Raw genomic sequence first — 19,904 nt, 5'->3', positions numbered from 1 at the left:
CCTTTAGCCAGCTGTGACTTTATTTATTTTTCCTCTCTGTGGTCCCTCTTCTGCAGAGGGATTCATGGCAAGTTGGGGACCATTCGTAGTGCATGTCACAGAGCATACTGTGATAAAAATTTAGCCCTGTTTATTAGTGATCCAAACATTTAAAATTTAAGTCAGATACTTTAAAACTACTAACATAGTTGAGCTCTGTATAGCCAGTGAACAAGTAAACACTCTGTATTAGACCAGATTCTTTCTCTGTCATTCTTAGTAACGAATCTGTTTTCTCTAGTTTTAAAAAAAATTCGTATTAATTTTTCACCCACAGAAAAGTTGCAAAACTGGTAGAGGATTTTTATACGCCCGTCACCTGGCGACACCTGATGTTACTGTCTTGTATAACCACACAGTTGCAGAACCATGAAATTAGTGTTGGTACAATAACTTGAATTTAACCTGTTTTCCTCTAAGTCCTTTTTCTATTGATGGTTCTATCTAGGATCCCACATTGTGTTTACTTGTTATTTCTCCTTAGTCTTCTGCAGTCTGTAGTTTACTTTGTCTTTTATAACCTTGATGTTTTTAAAGAGTATTGATTGTAATTGTGTCAGATGTCTCTTGGTTTGGATTTGTTAGATCTTTTCTCATGTAGGATTGAAGACACAGTTTTGGCAGGCAGACCACAGAAATGATGGTTCATGACGTTGACCCCCATCACTCAGTTCAAGTGGTGCACTGTAGAGTTGCTGTTTTCCCTTTTGTAGTTAATAAATATATTGGGGGCGATATTTTGAGGTGCTGAAAACCCTGTTTTTTCTTGAGCTTTTGCCAGTGACATAGCATCTGTTGGTGGATCTTGCCTGCAGTCGTCATTACTGTGGTATTCTAGGGGCGAGTTTGTGTTTCCCTCTCTTTCTCCATTTGTTTCTGGAAATCTAGAAGAGCTGCCCCTGCTCCCCTTCTGTTAATCCTTTTTTTTCTTTTTTTAGACTCAGAGAAACTTATTTCATTCTACATATCTTTAAACAATTTATGTATTTGGCTGCAGCAGGTCTTAGTTGCAGCGTGCAGGCTCTCTAGCTGTGGCACACAGGCTTAGTAGTTGGGGCTTGCGGGATGAGTTGCTCCAAGGCATGTAGGATCTTAGTTCCCTGGTTAGAGATCGAACTAACATCCCCTGCATTGGAAGGTGGATTCTTAACCTCTTGACCACCAGGGAAGTCCCCATTGTATAGATTTATCTCTTAATTTAAAAACATTATGTATTTATTTATTTCTGGCTGTGCTGAGTCCTCACTGCCGCCTGTGGGCTTTAGTTGGCAGTGGAGCAGGGCCTACTTTTCTCTGGTTGCGGTGCCCGGCTTCGCGGTGCAGTGGCTTCTCTTGTTGTGGAGCATGGGCCCTAGAGATGCAGGCTTCTGACGCTGTGGCACACGGGCTAGCTGCCCCACAGCCTGTGGGGTCTTCCTGGGCCAGCGATGGAACCGTGTCCCCTGCATTGATAGGTGGATTCCTAAGCCCTGGACCATGAGGGAGGTCCCTCTACAGATTTTAATCTAGTGTTCTTATCATTTATTTTGTTGCTCGGATGGTACCACGTGGGCCATTGGTGCTTCTTCAGGCTGGCTCCCCTGTAACAAGCCCCTTCCTTTTCTGAGCACCTCCTTACTTTCTGACGTCACAAGATAATCCACACTCATCGTGTATCTTCCTTTCCTCAGCTCTAGAATCAATGACTTCTCCAAGGAGCCCGGGTTCCTTTTAGAAACCAAGTTCTGGCGCTGGGCTGCTGTGGACTACTACTAGTTCCCCTCCCTGCACAGAGCTGAGAGTGATACATGTATGTGGCCACGCATGTTCACACACGCTGATATTTCCGTGTCTGACTTAAATGCATATTTTAAAAAATGAATTTATACTGATATACGACAGATTCTAGTCCAGTACCACAGGGTTTACTTTTAACCTACTTTTAACCTACTCTCTCTTCTTCTTTGTAACTTTTTTCCCTCCAACACTGGGAATTGCACTTCTTGTTATCTGCTTTGTTGATGTTACTTCTGTTCTTCCCAACCACCTTCAGTATGGTTGAGGGCTTCATTTATAATACAGTTAGGTTTATCTTTTAGGGCTTCCATTTTGGGTTTCTTCCTTCTCTGTGGTTTCGATCAATACTTGGTATCTTAGCACTGTATAGATATTCAGAATGGCCCACACACTGAGCTGAGAGGATAGCTCGTCTGTTGGATTTGGGAGATTTTGTATAGAATTATTTATTTCAGAGGATTATGCTTACCTTTGTGAGTCAAGGAGTATTGCTCTGAAGGTCCACTGGGACGTAGAGAAAAGCTCCAGATGCTTTATGTTAAAAATGCTGTCACCTGGTTAGCTAAATCTAAATTGATGTTTCATTTTTGCAGTTTAATTTTTATCAAAATGGACTAATTTATTGCACATATATTGTACCTTGTTGATTGAAGAGTAGTGAATTTCATTGGAAACAATATTTTGAAACAAGCCCTGTGGAATTTGACATACATGATGAAGGAAATGAAAACATTCTACTTAATAAAGTTAGTTATTTTTACCTTTTAGCATTGTTATGAGTGTGTCTTTTGAACATAAGTGAGTTGTTTTGAAGAATACATTTCTGAAATAGATATTTAGAGTTTGTTCACAAATTATTTGACAGTTCAAGGTATCTAGCATTTTCAGTTACATTTTTGAGCTCTTTAATAAAAATTTTGCTACTTCTGATTCTTGTGTTAGTAAAAATTTTACTACTTCTGATTATTTTGGGTAGAAAATTAATAAAATCAGAGAAAAAGATCAATGAAATCAAAGTCATTTGGAGCTTTTACTTTGCATTCTGGATTTTATACCAGAAGAGGAATGAAGCCAGCCCAAATTTCTTTATTTGCATATCTTTATACATTTTTTCCCCCTTAGTGTCAAAAAGTAAGTTTAGTACAAAATCCTCATGGAACCAAGCCATACATTTCAAGATACTTAGCATTTTCTGTTTTTTTGAGCTCTTCAATAAAAAGCCCTGATACAATTTTGCACCGAGGAGTCTTTCCTAACCTTGACTTTTTTCAGGGGAAGCTTGTCATTGGACACAACATGCTCTTGGATGTCATGCACACGGTTCATCAGTTCTACTGCCCTCTGCCCGCGGTGAGTGACTTGTCAGCCTGTGTTAAAAATTCTCGTCTTCAATACTGAGAAAGTGTTCTTTGTGGGGTGCCTTTCCCTTGTCTGCACCTGTCCGCGAGGGACAGTCTCCTGCACTTGGTTGAATATTTTTGAAGAGATTTTAAAGGATCTTCGGACATCTGCCATTGCTGGAGCGAGGTTAAACATTTGTTTTGTCTTGATGCTGGAGGTTTGTTTGCTCAGTTAGTGCTGAGCAGGGTTTGCTGAGCCGCAGATGTGGTCTTTAGGCTTGATACTGCTAACGTGAGCCATAGCAAGGCGCTGAAGCAGTGGTGGCTGGGGTAGGGGTGGGGGGGCGGGGGTGGGTAGTGGTGCTAGAGGTCTGTAGACTGGATCAGGTTGTGTAGAAGTCTTGGTTGCCTCTTGCAAGGTAACCCTTAGATTCTCTGTGGACCTAGGTGTTTTGGGACTCTTGGAGCCGTGCGATCTCAGGACACCACAGCACAAAGTCCGGGAGAAGGGCTTCTCTCTGTCTCCTCCTCTTCACTCCCTGACTGCCTAGGGCCTCATCTTACTGCCGCTCATCACTGCAGTGCCTCTCCTTCATTTACTCCCCGTGTTTTCTGTCCTTTGGTGATCTCACCCACCTTCTAGAACTTCAGTTGAAGACACCGACATCTTCCTCTCCAACTGGCATCTCTCCTCAGATCCAGTCACAGTTTACGCTGACCCCGCACGTCTCTACCTGGGTAGCTTTCAGAATGAGTGGGGTTTAAAATTCATGTGTCGCAAACAGGGTGTGCAACTTAACGTAACCTTTCTCTCCTTCTGTCTCCAAACCCGTTCTTTCTCCTGATTGCTTTACTGTAAATGTTACCCAGTCACCAACATGGTTTTTAACATCCGTTTTGGCTCTTCCTCTGTCCCCCAGATCTGGCCAGTTAGAAAATCCTGGCAGTTATGTCTCCAGGCTGCCTCTCACATCTGGATTCTTTCCATTTCAAGTAGCAAGTAGCCTTATTCCTCATCTGAAGTTGGCAAACTCCAGGCAGGATTCCCTGCCTCACTTTAACCTTCAGCCCATCCTTTAAACAGAGGTTGGCAAACTTTTTCTATAAAGGGTCAGATAGTAAAATATTTGGGACTTTCCAGGCTGACTAGTCTTTGTCAGGACTCTTAAGATTGTCATTGTCACCTGAAAACTGCTGTAGAATGCAGTGTGTCAACAAATGGGTATGACTTTGTCCCAGAAAAATTTTATTTAAAAATAGGTGATAGGCCAGATTTGGCCTGCAGACCGTGGTTTTCCAGCCTCTGGTTTAAACTATTACACTGCCAGATTTTTTTTTAATTGGAAGATAATTGCTTTTCAATATTGTGTTGGTTTCTGCCATACAACAACTCGAATCAGCTATAATTATATATATATATTCCCTCCCTCTTGAGCCTCTCTTCCCTCCCCCAACCCTATCCCTCTAGGTCATCACAGAGCACCAAGCTGGGCTCCCTGTGTTACGTAGCAGCTTCCCACGAGCTAGCTGTTTTGCACATGGTGGTGTATATATGTCAGCGCTACTCAATTCTTCCTACCCTCTTCTTCCCCCGCCCTGTCCGCAAGTCCATTTTCTACTGCTGTGTCTGCGTATACCACCAGATTCATCTTTTATGGCTTCTGGATTGGATACTACCTACTTTAGAGTTCAGTATCATTTATACATCTGCAAAGCCTCAGTTACTTCACGTTACTCACAATGCATCGTTCCTTCAGCATCTTGATTACTTTTCTTTGGAAAATTCCAACACTGAATACAGCAGGTCTGTTGGGAAGCCTGTTCCTATTTCTGCGACCTTAAGATTGTCGTTGCTTTTCATAAAAACTGCATCACCCTCAGGGACTCAAAGGCATCATAGTTGTGAGTCTCAAAACAAACATGATGGGTGTGAATTTGCATTGTGTAAATCTAAAGGGCTAATGTTAATTTCAGAGCTGTCACTCCTTATTGACTGAATAGTAGTAGCCTTTCTCACGGCTTTTTGACCTTTAGAGCAGTGAAGTTATCTGTAAGGAAAGTGTATTTAATGCTGTGTTTATAGGTGTTTCAAACACCAAACAGAGCTTGGCTTGTAACAGGCATTAAGTACTGATTTAACAAATGAGTGTCTTCCAACTGTGTCAGCTTTGTAATCTCCTGATGTATGGCTCTGTCCACATCACTGACCCTGAGTTAAATTCTGAGTTAATCCCATGTTCTTTGTTTTTCTATACAGTTGATTCTTTTTAGCTTGGCATTATCAAGCCTTCTGTGATCTGGCCCAACCTTCTTGTGTAGTCTGGACCCATTTTTGTCCTTCCTCCCAGCCAGACTGGCTCATTTTTCAACCCCCAGAAAACGTTGTGTGCTTTTGCATGTCTGTAATTTTTGGTATATGAAATCCTTCAACTTGAATTTCCTCTGGCTTTTCTCAGTGTTTGCTATTTACGGCTTTACCCATCTTACCCAGGTCCAGTGTATGCCTCTTTGGGTGTACACCTTTTCCCTGCTTGCTGCCTTGCCCAAGAGTGATCTTTCCTTTCTCTGAACTGCCAGAGAACCGTGTACCTCTTCTGTTGCATAAATTTTGCCTTTACATCTTATTCCACTTTTCTCTCTAAGTGATTCCCTCCTTGGACAGGGAGTGTGACCTTTTTATTATCTGTGTCTAAATGCCTAGCATAGCCTTTGTATGTAAGGACTTAATAAATGTTATCTTGCATGTAGCTAGTTTTCAATCAAATTCTACTGGAAAGAGAATATGATTTATTGCAAAGTAGAAGGTGGGTTAGGGTAAGTGCTTTTATCCCTTGCTTTATTACTAAGGCCTGAGTATGTTATGTAACTTCTTTGTGTTCTGTCATTGTCAGAAGGAGAAAATGGTTTTCTTCTATCCACCTTTGGAAGAAGTGATGACAGTAAAGGAAAAAGCCTAATTAGCATGATAGAACTTTTACATACACTGTTACCAAATGTTGTATTTAAAAGTGCACTAAAGAATCTATATTTGGGGGCAGGTTTTTAGGGGAAGAGTCTTTTCTTAAAAGTCTTGCTACTTCATTCAGCATGACCTTTTAGAAGGCATTGGTCTACCTTGCTATATGCTGACCCTGGAACTGGCCATAATTCTAATTTTTTTCTTGCTTGTGAGACTTTCTAAACTGAGAGATTACACTCTTTATTGTCTTTTTGTTTGACTTAGCACTGAAACGGCTTATTCATGTATTGTTCATTAATTCAACGATAGCCATTGAAAAGCTGGTAAATACTTCAAGTTAGCTAAATACAGACTGTATTTACAGGCTCGAAAAGCTAATGGGAAATGGCAGTTTCCTGTGAAGCATGAATAATGCTGAAGAGAACTGTAGTCACAGTGGGTCAGGAGTATGAGTAGGCAGTGCAGTATGGCAATTATGTATATAAATAAGTTAATTCAAAATGAGAGCAATCTCATTCCAGCTCTAGACTTCCTGATCAAATAAACTTGGGAAATGAATTGCCTAATTTAGGCATTTGCTATTGGTGCCACTTAAGCAATTTTCCAAGTAGTTAAAGCAAGAATCATGTGTATTGGAAAGTCTGTGTTTTAGTGGCCATTTTAACCAATATTTCAATGGTGTTTCCATTAAAAGTATGATCCAATTTACAGTATGTTCATTTCCTGCATGAACCACTTTATTTTATTTTTTTAAGGACTTTATTGAAGTACAGTTGATTTGTAGTGTGTTCATTTCTGCGGTACAGCGAAGTGACTCCGTTAAACATAAATATTCCTTTTCGCATTCTTGTCCATTATGCTTTATCACAAGATACTGTGAACCATTTTATTTAAATAACTCTACATGTCTCACTTTGCGGTGAGTTGTGTAATAGAAGTATTACTGATAGTTTTCTACATATAATAGAAACCCTTTTCCCGAACTCTTCTGTTTCAGCCGTGAAATGCTCATACATCTGTTTTGTTTATGCAGAATTTTAATATCAGGTCGTATGATTCCCAATCAGTGAGGAATTGCCAAAATTTTTAGATATTAGTGAGAAATGGGCCTGACACTTTAGCTTCAAGGGCCTGTGTTGGTATCATGGTTTGAGAAGAGAACCATGGGACTTGAAATATTTGTTTTAAATATTGCAAATATACCAGTAAAATCATAACAGGTCACATTCTTGTTTTTTAGGACTTAAATGAATTTAAGGAGATGACAACATGTGTTTTCCCCAGGTAAGCTTTCTTTGAGGATTTGCCTTTGGTTTAAAACAGCCGTCAGGGCATCCGTAATTACACACAGGTATACAGTAATTTATTAAAACTATTAGATCATGGTCGCAGTTCAGTTTGCATAAGCTGGAAAATGGCTTAATAGCTCCACCTTGCTGATGGTTTGCTTTTACAAATGTTGATGCTGTTTGTTGTTAAAATGTAAAAATCAGAATTTGACCCGAGGGTGAAAATGCACAGCAGCTGCTTTTTTTCTCATCCTGCCTCCCACTGTCTGAGGGACCTGTGAGGTCTGCTTGAGTTGGCGCTTCCCTGTCTTGTCTGTTGGGTGAACCTTGTCACAGTGAAGTATTCAGTTGAGTATTGAAGACGGTTGAATGTATAGTTGGATAGAGTTGGATATGTTGAGAGTACTCTGTCGTTGGTCAAAAACTGTCTGGCTAGAGAACTCCTTTTTCTCAACACTGTCAGCGCCTCAGCCTGTTGGTGTTGGCCGTGGTGAGTATGGTGTGTTCTCATAGCTCCCACGTCAGCCACGTGGAGCCCTCAGAGCGAGAGTCTCTATCCGAGGACCTGTCTGCAGAGGACTTGGAGCACTTGCTCTTTCAGCCAGACTGTTTCTGTCCAATTATCTGCAGTATTCATATTTATGTGAGAGGAAAGAGTATTTTCATACGAGTGTGTGTGTATGTGTGTGTGTGTCTCTTTTTTTTCTATTGTAATCTCTGAGGCAGAGTAGTGAGAAATAACAGTTGTATGAGACTGCAAATGCGGTTTTTGACCCTCTAGGATATTACGTTGTGCAGATCTGAATAGTGGTAGGGGAGGATAAGAGCTTGGGAGCGTCAGCCCTGCAGCAGTGTTTGAACCACGTGCAGACACGTAAGGATGTTTGACTTACCCCGATGTCAGTGCAAGCCCATGCCCTCTAGAACTTGCGCTCTGGCTGAGGGCTTCCCCACAGCCTTGTGGTGAGGTGCCCGGATGAGGGGACCTCATCCACAGTCTGACGTAGTGGAGATGCAGATGGCTGATGTGCCTAATGCCCCCATCCACTATTATTCATTGGAGTAAAGTACATTTTGAACATTGCTATCCATTGTTTACCTTTTTTAAAAATTCTTCTGTTTTTAGGCTCTTGGACACAAAATTGATGGCCAGTACACAACCTTTTAAGGTATTTTAAAAATCAGAACTATTATTGATAAATTATAGTTTGAAATTTTCCAGATTGCTGCTTGCAGCTTTAGAATTCTGGTCAATTAATGAATGTCATTTTCCAATACACCTTCCCCTTAACCACCTTTTGTTCTCCGAAAGATAAAAAAGAAATTGAGGAAAGACTAGAAATAAATACGCCAAATGTGAATGGCAGTTGTCTTTGGGTAGTGGAATTGTGGGGGTTTTTTCCTTCTGAATGTAAATTTTTAATGTTAAAACATATAATGAATTTTTGAATAGATTACAGATGCATGCACTCTTTCCTTTTCCTTATTTTACATATTTTGGGTATATAGTCTAATCAAGAGAATTCAGGTAAAAATATAATCATTTGCTTCTTTCTGAAGTGACTTTATATGGCTGAGTGAAATGAATGCCAGAACAGTATAGCTTTCTGGCCAAAGGTCTGTAGATACTTAACACATCTATAAAAACTTTTCATATGGCTGTACTTCCCATATGGTGGAAATTAAACTTGTGGCTTCTCTCTTACATTGAAAAGGACTCCTGTGTTTCTTTAAAGAACACAAGGGGGCAGTAGTAGATACTTTTTTTTGGTTTTTTTGGTCCTGATTGTTCATGAATCTCTAGTAAATATTGTTCTGAGATGATGACAGCTCCTCCCTGTGTTTCCTGGTTTGCAGGATATCATTAACAACACATCCCTTGCAGAATTGGAAAAGCGGTTGAAAGAGACACCTTTCAACCCTCCTAAAGTTGGTAAGAATATAAATGATCCTAGAAAGCTCCACACTCTCAATGATAATTATGGATGTCTATTATGGAAGAAAGGTAAAACTATTCTAGAAACTAAATATATTGTACATTTATAAATTTTGGCTGAATTAACTTGCTCATACCCTTGGTTGAGTTGCTGTTTTCTGAATAAAGATGGTCTTCTAATCCTAACTCTACTTTGCATGGGTAGGATTGGGTAGCCTGTTCATTGAGAAGTTTAGCAATGGCATCTTAAGGACTTTTTGTTTCTTAGTGCTTGGAATTGTCCCCAAACTTTATGGGTCTTCCTTTTGGTTTAAGCGAAGGCAAAGAGCTGGTGATTAATTGTCAGAGGTAGAGTGAAAATATAGTTTTTGTCTCAGGAAAGCCCAAGAACTGGGTTTACAGATGAGGAAGGAGGGGGCTCCACCTCTGCCTCCTTCAGAGGTAGCTTAGGCACGGGACAGCAGTGGTGAGGAAAACCAGAGACGGGAGGGATGTTTCTCTGGGGTGGAAATGTTTGCCATATCCGGCCATGGTTCCACCCATGTGTTTGGTGAACCTTCCAGGTGTTAGTTACTTCCTTGGTTCCTGTTGGCCTTAGTCATGCTGCTCCTATCGTAATTAACATCCCATTAGACATAGCCTGCAGCTTCCTGAGAAATTGACAACAGGGCTGATGGCTCAGAAATTGACCATGGAAGGTACTAAAGCAGCCAAGAAGCCAGTTATTTGCTTCCCTTTCTGGAATAGTTCATAAAAGGAATTAAGAAAAGGGTGGGGGGAGAAAACCTAGACCTTTCCTCTAACAATATAATGGGCAGTATAATGGAAATAATTGATTTTGGAAATAAGTGTTTCAGCTGGTGGTAGAGGCCATGACTTAGTTGGCTATCACATTAAAAGAGTTTTGTTTTTTTTTTTAAGCTTAAAATCGAATATTTGATACTTACTGATGTTAAAGAATTCTTGCTTAAAGAGCATTGTATTGATATAAAAACAATTATAGCTTTTTCATTGTTAATTTCCACTCATGCTTTTGATTCTGTTGTAACATTTTTGATACTCACTTAGAAAATGGTTCTAGGAAATAACTATTTATGAATCACAGTTTTATCCTGTTATTTCCATGTAATATTCCAGTATGGAGAGTTTAGTCTAAAGCAGGTTCAGCAAACCTCATTCTCTGAGCGTCTGTGAATATCACTGTGACCAGAGAGGCATGTCATAAAACGGTCTCTCCCGTGAAGATGTGCCGTGTTTGCAAGGGCAGCATTACAGCAAATTCTGCTCTGTTTTTGGACTTGGTGGTGCTTTCCATCTTTGTATCTGTGAGCTCGGAGACATAGTGAAGGACACTATTGACTTGAGCTGCCAACCTTGACGGGAATCTTTGGCTTTGGGGGAGGGTGAGCTGGAGTATTGTCAGATAACAATTACAGAGTGTTTACCATGTACCAAACGTGGCATGAGAGCTTTACTTAAGTGAGCTCATTTGATCCTCACGAAAGCCTAACAAGGGGGCTCTGATTGTCATTGCCCTTCTACCATGGTAGAGGCCCAGAGGGGGAAACGTGTCCAAGATCACGTAGCAGCTAAGTGATGGAGCAGAGATTCAAACTCAGACAGTGGACGCTGGGGGCCATACTCTTAGCCATTGCTCTGAGGTCCCCACCCTCCAGGATCTAATGCCTGATGACCTGGGGTGGTGCTGATTTAATAATAATAGAAATAAAGTGCACAATAAATGTAATATGCCTGAATCATCCCCAAACCACCTTCACCCCCATGGAAAATTTGTCTTTCACAAAACTGGTCCCTGATGCCAAAAAGATTGGGGACAACTGCTCTGAAATACCCCTTGCGTCCCAATCAGAGGAGGAGTCATGGTCACAAGAGTGAGTTATGCATGGTTGTGAATAGCATCCAACAGCGTGCAGTCGGGAGGCCTGCAGCTGAGTCTTTGATAATGTAACCAAGACACTTCTGTAGTCCAGACCAAAGCCCTCATTTTCAGTGACTCTGTTATCTCAAGGTCTTGTGTGGAGAGAATTAAGAAGGAGATAGCTTTCTTTCTGCTTATTTAGGGTGTTTCTGCCGCACAGACATCTGGGTTTGGCAGGGCAGCATGCTTACCAGTCTTGATAATTTGTGATGACCTTGGGAAGACTGTTTTCTTTTTTCTCTTTAGAAAGTGCAGAAGGCTTTCCAAGTTATGACACGGCTTCTGAACAGCTCCACGAGGCCGGCTATGATGCTTATATCACAGGACTGTGTTTCATCTCCATGGCCAACTACCTAGGTACACACTGTACCTGTCTCTGTCAACACACCATGGTCCCGAGGGGTTTCTTCCCTGTCTACCCTTTCCCTGGGATCCACTCACCCAATAGAAACTGGGAGGGTTTTGAGGGAGGAGGGGGAGGGGGCTGGGTGGGGGATGGGGAGTGCACAGGAAGAACCATCAAATGCTTACCTGGGGTTATGATACTTGGTCCACATGAACACTTATTTTACCCTTGCGGAACTGTACTGATGATTTCAAGATATTTTTTCAGGCTTTGTCTCATTGACTGTTTGTGATATTCTGTTTCTTTTCTTCATTAGGTTCTTTTCTTAGTCCTCCAAAGAGTCATGTATCTGCCAGATCAAAACTCATCGAACCTTTTTTTAACAAGTAAGTAATCAGAGTCCCAGGCCCCAGCATCCTCTCTTGGTGGAAAAGCCCAGTATCTGGGATGTCGGTGAGGGGTGACTGGGAGCTCTTGGGCATTTTTAGATAAGATATTTCTCATCTCTGGTGACTCAGATGTTTTTTGAAAAATAGAAGTTGACCTTTTCAAAAAGAATGTATTCAATATGTTGGCTAAAAAAAATAAGAAAGAAAACATTATGAAAGGTAGCACGTCTCTTCCAAGACAAAGGACTGATGGCTTCAGAGTTTAAATAACCCACGAGGGAGACTCTGTGTATGTGTCTGTATACACAGTCAGACCTAACTAACCCCAACAGGCTTTACAAGTGAGATTATTCTTCATGCTTACATTATTACCTAACTAAATAACGTCCTTTCTATGAAGATGTTGGTTACACAAATGACTTCTAAGATAACCTGTGGAGCAGTTTTGATGGTCATTGCATCCCAAGCCCTCATCTGAATGGATCCGGTGAAGTTGCACCTTCACCGTCGGAGGAAGTCAGTGTGATTGTAGGGAAACGTCTGCTTTCAGAGCATTTCCAAAGAATCTCTAGATTGTCACTTCAAAGCGAGGCTGGTGCTTTCCTGGCACAGTTGAGACTAAAGTTGTGAATGTGATCATCAAGCCGGCCACAGCCTGGCTTTGTGCCAGGGCCCCAGGCCTTCGTCTCTACCCCGGCTCTCTTCGCAGGGCTGGTTCTGGGAGGTTTAGGTGAGCCAGACAGAAGTGGGCAGCCCACATCACTCACCACTTCTGAGAGAGCCATTTCAGGGTTGGCTTGGTGACATCACTTCCTTTTATTATATGCAGCATTTTACATGTCTATCAGTGCTTTCCCAAGTAAGAATGCCGTCTCCTCCGGAGTTTATAAATTCTGGTATCACAGTGCTTGTTCATAGGTGCCATGCTGCAGAGTCAGAAGTTAATTCCAAACATCTGGATTCCTACAGGTTTGGAATTTTTGTAGTCTGAGTTAGTGAATTCTGTCATCCTATGGCTTCTTCCTTTTTAAATCTTTGTTCTTTTCTGTGGAAGTTCAGAGGTAAACGTGTTTGACTTTTCAAAAACATCTTTCACTTCAAAAGAAATCTTTCAAAGAGGACTGGGTAACAATGTAGTGTGTATTGAAAATTAAGTTGAATTTTTCTGCATGGAAAATTAGTTCTGCCAGCAGTTGAGTTCTTGCTATCTATCCAGTTCACAATGGGATTTTCTAACCCCTTAACTCTAAATTGGGGGCAGTGTTTATCTTTGTAAATCTTAGACCCGCTTATGACATCAACCATAGAACCTGTGAGTGACACTAAATACATTTGGATTGTGGCCTTTCTGGCATTTTTATGCATGTGATGTTAAGTTTGTAGTTCAGCGGTATTTTGCAACTGGGGAGATGTTTACTCCCATTTAAATATTTAAAACAACAATCCTGCTTCTGCACTAAAATCAGCTCCTAATAAAGTCAGGTGATGGTTGCAAATGGGGGTAGATAGAGGCTGTCTCTTCTTTATCAGTTATCTGTGTGGCCAAAATGAAGAGCAGTCATAGTAGGCTTTGGTTTACAAGTTTAAGTGAAGTGAAAGTTGCTTTGTCATGTCTGACTCTTTGCAACCCCGCAGACTGTAAAGTCCATGGAATTCTCCAGACCAGAATACTGTAGTGTGTAGGTGTTCCCTTTTCCAGGGGATCTTCCCAACCCAAGGATCGAACCCAGGTCTCCTGCATTGTAGGAGGATTCTTTACCAGCTGAGCCACAAGGGAAGCCCTTTAAAAGTTTAAAGAAGACTTTATATATTTCTAGATCAATTTAGTATTGCTAATTATGTGCAAAGATATTACTCAGAAGAACTGGGCAGTGAATACATAACTTAACTTTAAAGTGGGGCTGATGTCCATTCAGATTATTTTTTTGCTAAAACCTAGATGCATACCAAAAATAGTTGAGGTTTAGGCATCTTCCTGTGATACTGCACTGAAAATTCTTGCCCAATTTGATTTTTTCTCTATTTTTCCCTATCTGTGAAGGAAGAATTGTTTCTTTATCTTTGAAGGGAAAAAAGATCCTAGCAGGATTTAAAGCGCAAAATAAGGACTATTTTTATTCTATATTGGACTAGCTTGGTTAAGTATAGCCATTCTGAACCTGTTAAGAAAGTGGGAAAAGCAGTTGCTTTTGATGTTGTGAGTGGATGCATGTTCAGTTGCTCAGACATGTCCAACTCTCTGTGACCCCTTCGACTGTAGCCCACCAGGCTTCTCTGGCCATAGGATTTCCCAGGCAAGAATACTAGAGTGGAGTTCCATTTTCTCCTCCAGTGGATCTTCCCGACCCAGGGATCAAACACGCATTTCCTGCATCAGCATGTACATTCTTTACCACTGCACCACCTAGGAAGCCAATATTGAGCTCATTCTTACTTAAATGCAGGTTTCATTTATGATATTAAACCTTGATTTTATTACTTTTCTTCAAGATTGCTCTTGTAAAAAGCTGTCCAACAATTGCTATCAGTATTATCTCAAGCGGTTGATTTTAGAAGAATCTAAATTTTTCTGAGGGTTTATTTGTTTTTGTTGTTGTTCAGTCACTAAGTTGTGTTGGACTGTTTGCAACCCCATGGAGCACAGCATGCCTGACTTTCCTGTCGTTATCTCCCAGAGTTTGCTCAAACTCATGTCCACTGAATAAGTGATGCCATCCAACCATCTCATCCTCTGTCACACTCTTTTCCTCCTGTCTTCAATCTTTGCTAGCATCAGTCTTTTCCAATGAGTCGGCTCTTTGCATCAAGTGGCCAAAGTATTGGAGCTTCAGCTTTAGTTTCAGTCCTTCCAGTGAGTATTCAGGGTTGATTTCCTTTAGGGATGACTGGTTTGATCTCCTTGTTGTCCAAGGGACACTCAAGAGTCTTCTCCAGCACTGCAATTTGAAAGCATCAATTCTTTGGCGCTCAGCCTTCTTTTTGGCACCTGGCTCTTCTCAATGTAAGCTTAACCAAACACGCATAGCCCTAATAAGAATTTAGGTGGACATGAGACGACTTACACGTGTAAATAATATTTTGCTTTGCTCTCACAAGGTTTATGTTTAAAAAGTAAACCTTGAGTGGAGATAAACCCAGTCTATTTCTGCATTATTTTAAATTAGCATCTGACTGTGTTAGGTGTGCCTTTTGGGGAAGCTTTACCGAGTCAGCTATTGAGAAGATCCCAAGACAGTTGGTGCTTGAGCAGATTGCAGAGATGGAGTGTAGTACAGGGCACTTTCTAAGCCCAGTTTGTCCAGGGAAATGTCCTAACAGAACTTTGCAGGGTCCATTTGTCTCTTTCCTCTCCTGGGCACCTTGTGTGTTTCTCTCATCTTTTTTGGACTCAGAATGAAAGTTCTAAGATTGCTGAACTATGGAAATCGGGATGAGACCACTGCTAATGACAGGCTGTGTGCAGCGTGCTCTTCCTCTATGTTGTGGGCTCTCTGCTCAGGAAATGGTTTACCTTCTTTTATGACCTTGGTCAGTTTTCATCAGTGCATAGAAAACCAGACTTAGAGAAGATCCTTTGGTCAAATCCTTTTAGGCCCGGAAGGAGCTAAAAATACTCTCTGCTTATACTTTTTATTGCACAACAGAAAGCACATAATCAGACTTTAGTGTTTTGTTTTATTAACAGCCATCTATTTCTGCAAGACACCTTGAGCTCTCTTGTATTAATAGATAACCTTTTATGAAGGGTTTTGGAGAAAGGTTATTTTCGATTTTCCTCAGTTCTTAGAAGGAGGAAGGAAATGAACACGTATCTTATTTTGGCCAATCTCTAAGTAGTGGGATTAAAAAGGAAGAGGTGCCTGCATTCTACTATAAAGGACAGCTGCGTCATGCTTGGCACAAGTGTTCTGAATTTTTTTTTTTAATTTTCTTTTAGAAGTCTCTTGAATTTGTTACAGTATTGCTTCTGTTGTTTATGTTCTGGCTTCTTGGTGATGAGGCATGTGGGATCTTAGCCCCGGACCAGGGATCGAACCCACACTGCCTGCTTCAAAAGGCAGATTCTTAACCACTGGACCACCAGGGAAGTCCCACAGCATTCTGAATTTCAACGGGAGTCTTCCTAGGATGACAGGGCCATGTGTTCCATCTAAGCTGAAGATAAGACAATTCATTTCCTCCTCTGTAAAAACAGGACTGGAACTACCCCCCTCCCATGTAAGTTATAGAAGTCACATGAGATGCTAAAGGACTTTGATAGTTCCTCAGACTTAGTAGGTAGCCAGGGTCTATTATTTTCCTTTCCTGAAATACAAGAGAATTTGACATGCTGGGAAATTCAAAACAGTAGATATGGTAGCAGCGTGTGTTTTTATGTTTTAAGTTTCATGATAGAGAAGAAAACGGATTGAAGTGCTGATTTAAAACTGGAGCTAATGTGAAGCATCCACTTTCCCTGTGCTCACCTTTTAGTGTTTGCCTAGGAAAAATCAGAGGACAGTGAAGTATGTCAGATTGGCACATAATAGAAGCAAGATTGCTTTGATTTGAAACACTGTAGAAAGTTTTGTTATGCAGATGAATCCAGCAGTTTATGGAAGGTTGTATAGCTACACAAAGCAATGATAAGTGGTGAGTAGGAGGAATGATTACGGCCCCTGAGATAAAGCACACTGATGTCTTCTCCCTTTTCCTCCATGGAGAGCAATCATGTGCGGGCAGTAAGTTCTTTCTGCTGATCTGCCTGTGCTTCACCTTTAACATCAGAGAGATTTTTTAAAATGAAGGGTTGTAGAAAAACAAAATACTTCAGATCCGTGTGGAACCTCCTTTCGCTGGTGCTGGACGGAACCACGCTTATTGTCTCAGTTACCAGCAGCCACCCTTCACGTTGAACCATGTCGTTCACTGGTGACCCACGTGTCCGGAAGTGCAGATCCTGCTTGTCTTTCATGAGAGCAGTACTTGGCCCCTGTAGGGCAGCTCTCACCTTACCGTCTCCTGTCCTGCCGGCCCCTTCTCATACAGAGGAGTAAGAGGTGCTGGAGCAACAAGAGGGTGAGGCTGGTCTGCCCTGCACGCATGCTCAGGCACTCAGACTGAGTGTCCAACTCTGTCACGCCACTGACTGTAGCCCGCCAGGCTCCTCTGCCTGTGGGTTTTCAGGGAAGAATACCGGAGGAGGCTGCCAATTCCTCCTGCAGTGGATCTTCCTGACTCAGAGATCAAACCCGTGTCTCTTACATCTACATTGGCAGGTAGATTCTTTACTAATGTGCCACCTGGGAAGCCTCCCGGCAATTGCTGTTGGGTTTTAGCATCCTGGGTGAGGGAGCCAGTATGTCTTCTTTGAGATCCTGGTAATCTTGGGTATCAAGTCCATTGTGGTTCTTTTTTTTTTTTAATAATTTAATTTGTTTATTTTTGGCAGTGCTGGGTCTTCGTTCCTGCTCTGGCTTTCTCTAGTTGGGGTGGGGTGTGTGGGGGCTACTTTGGTTGCAGTGCTCGGGCTTCTCATTGCAGTGGCTTCTCTTGTTGCGGAGCATGGGCTCTAGGGTGCTTGGGCTTAGTAACTGTGGCCTGTGGGCTCAGTAATTGCGTTGCATGGGTTTAGTTGCTCCGCGGCACGTGGATCTTCCCAGATCAGGGATGAAACCCTCATCTCCTGCGTTGGCAGGTGGATTCTTTACCACTGAGCCACCAGTGAAGCCCATGAGTCCATTGTTTTAAGTGATAGAGTAATTTCCCTCAAGAGCTTTCCAGCTTTACAACATAAGCGAGAGGTGCAATACAGTTTGTGCTGTCGGGAAGGCCTACCTGTGACTGTCACAGTGCTCAGCATAATGGGTTTCCATGAGTTTCACGTGTTAAAATCATTTGGTTAATTTCTCCAGTAGAACTGCCTCACTTCAGGGTCCTGTGTAGTAGAGAGCAGTCGTGGTCTGTGGGATCAGGTACCTGGATTTGAATCCCAGCCCTGCTCCTCATACCTGGATCCCCTTGAGCAAGTTACCCTCTGTGTGCCTCAGCTTCCTCATCTGTAGTTGAGAGCGATGGTACCCATTGGATAGGGTTGCTGTCAGAGTGCCATGGGCGAATGTATATAAAATGCACAGTGCCTGACATGTCATAGGCCTCAGTCAACTTGTCACTGCTTTGGGGACATTTATACTTTGCAGACGTGCTTCTGTTGACCAAATGCTGGGAACAAATGGAGAGCTTTTTGTTTTTAAAGAAAATACCATATAATCATATCTTTAGTACTGTAGGCCTCCTATTAAGTGGGCTTTGTATTCAGTTATGAGCCTTGATCAGAAAAAAGAGGGAGAGCGGGATAAAGCGTGCTTATAACTCAGTGGTGCTCAGGAAGATTTGCATGTATGTCTTTTTGCTTTTTATTTCCCCCTTTGAGGCATATGGTTATATCTCAGTCTGGGCTGGGCAGCATTTCTAGTTGTAGGTTTTTATTGGGAGAGGAAAGTAAAGAAGTAGCATTTACTAAGTGACCCTTTGAAAGTGGTTTCTTTTTGTTTTTTTTTAACAACTTTATTGGGATATAAATTTGCACGCCATGCAATTCACCGATTTAAAGTGTACATTTCAGTGGTTTGGGGTATATGACATTATGCATTTTTTAAAAAATTATGGTAAACTATATGTAACATACAATTTGCCATTTTAACGATTTTTAAGCGTACAATTCAGTGGCAGTAAGTACATCCACAGTGTTGCACAGTCGCCACCACTATCTGTTTCCAGAACTTTTTCCTCACCCCAAACAAACTCTGTGGTCATTAGGCAGTGATTCCCCATCACCCTGCTCCCCTCAGCCCCAGGTAAACCTCTCACCTGCTTTTCTGTTCGATGAATTTGTCCTTTTGTGAGCTGTTTCTTCTTGAGCAACTCATTGCTTCAGTGACATCTTAATCTATTGAAACAATACCTTGGGTTTCCCAAATCAGTAGGATGGAAATAATCTCCAAGCATTGGCTTGGTTTGATTGCCCCGAAAGTGACGCCCTGATTCTCATGAAGGTGAAGGACAAGGTGGGTCTGCCTTGAGCGTGGGGCTTCTTAAGACTGGAAACTAGTGCTTGTCTGCAAACTAGTTGTTGAGTTCTCCCAGCAAGGGGTGCTTGCCTCAGACTGATACTGCCTTACCTAATTTCTGCCGTGCAACCTTGTTTTCCCAAGATTTATCAGGCAAGCTGCTCCTGTGGCTTTATCAGAGGCCACTTTTTAGAGACACCTTAAGGGAAACCCACACCACATGCTTCTGCCTGGTGTGCTAGCCCCGAGGGCCCCTTCTGCCCTTGTATTGGCTCTGGTTGCTTTAAAGTACATGTCTCTCTAGCTTAACTTGCTTATCATTACAATTTGTAGAGGTTAGAAAAAATCAGTCCCTGGATATATGTTTAAGCAGCTTGCCTCCTCCTTAGCAGGATATCCTCTTAGTTTCCTGTGATTCCTATTTGAATCTCCACAAGCGTGGTAGGTGACCTGAAACAACAGACGTTTATTCTTGCACAGCTCTGGAGGCCAGAAGTCTGAAGTTAAGGCACAGGTGCGGCTGTGCCCCTCCCACAGGCCCTGGGAAGGATCTGCTCCTTGCCTCGAGCGCCGGGGATGCGGGCACTTGGCTAGTCGCCATGTCACTGCAGCCTCTGCCTCCCCCTGGGTATGTGTCCTGTCTCCCTCTTCCTTTCGTAAGGACAGTTGTGGTGGTGTTTAGGGTGCACTTGGATAGTTCGAGATATGTCCTCATGTAAGGTCCTTAACCTGATTTCTAGTTCCATCTGCTAAGATCCTTTTTGCAAATAAGGAAGCATTCAGAGGCTCTGGGAGTTAGGCTGTGGACCTCGCTTTCTGGAGGCCCGTTTATAGGCACGTTG

At 42.0% G+C, this 19,904-nt stretch overlaps 1 protein-coding gene across 5 annotated transcripts in view; it reads left to right on the top strand.

Moving 5' to 3' along the window:
• PARN (poly(A)-specific ribonuclease) overlaps nt 1–19,904 on the top strand; it is a 174,374-nt gene that overhangs the window by 29,524 nt on the left and 124,946 nt on the right. For 4 of the 5 annotated variants that reach the window (XM_065924369.1, XM_065924372.1, XM_065924371.1 and 1 more), the window contains 6 exons: nt 3,088–3,165; nt 7,355–7,398; nt 8,530–8,572; nt 9,261–9,336; nt 11,525–11,635; nt 11,941–12,010. In XM_065924369.1, coding sequence (XP_065780441.1) covers nt 3,088–3,165; nt 7,355–7,398; nt 8,530–8,572; nt 9,261–9,336; nt 11,525–11,635; nt 11,941–12,010 — 422 coding nt within the window. The remainder of the gene's footprint in view (nt 1–3,087; nt 3,166–7,354; nt 7,399–8,529; nt 8,573–9,260; nt 9,337–11,524; nt 11,636–11,940; nt 12,011–19,904) is intronic. The other variant, XM_065924370.1, reaches the window with a different exon arrangement.

Source organism: Muntiacus reevesi, chromosome 2 (genome assembly GCF_963930625.1).
Source record: "Muntiacus reevesi chromosome 2, mMunRee1.1, whole genome shotgun sequence".
NCBI lineage: Eukaryota > Metazoa > Chordata > Mammalia > Artiodactyla > Cervidae > Muntiacus > Muntiacus reevesi.
This window is presented reverse-complemented; position numbering and strand designations above follow the sequence as displayed.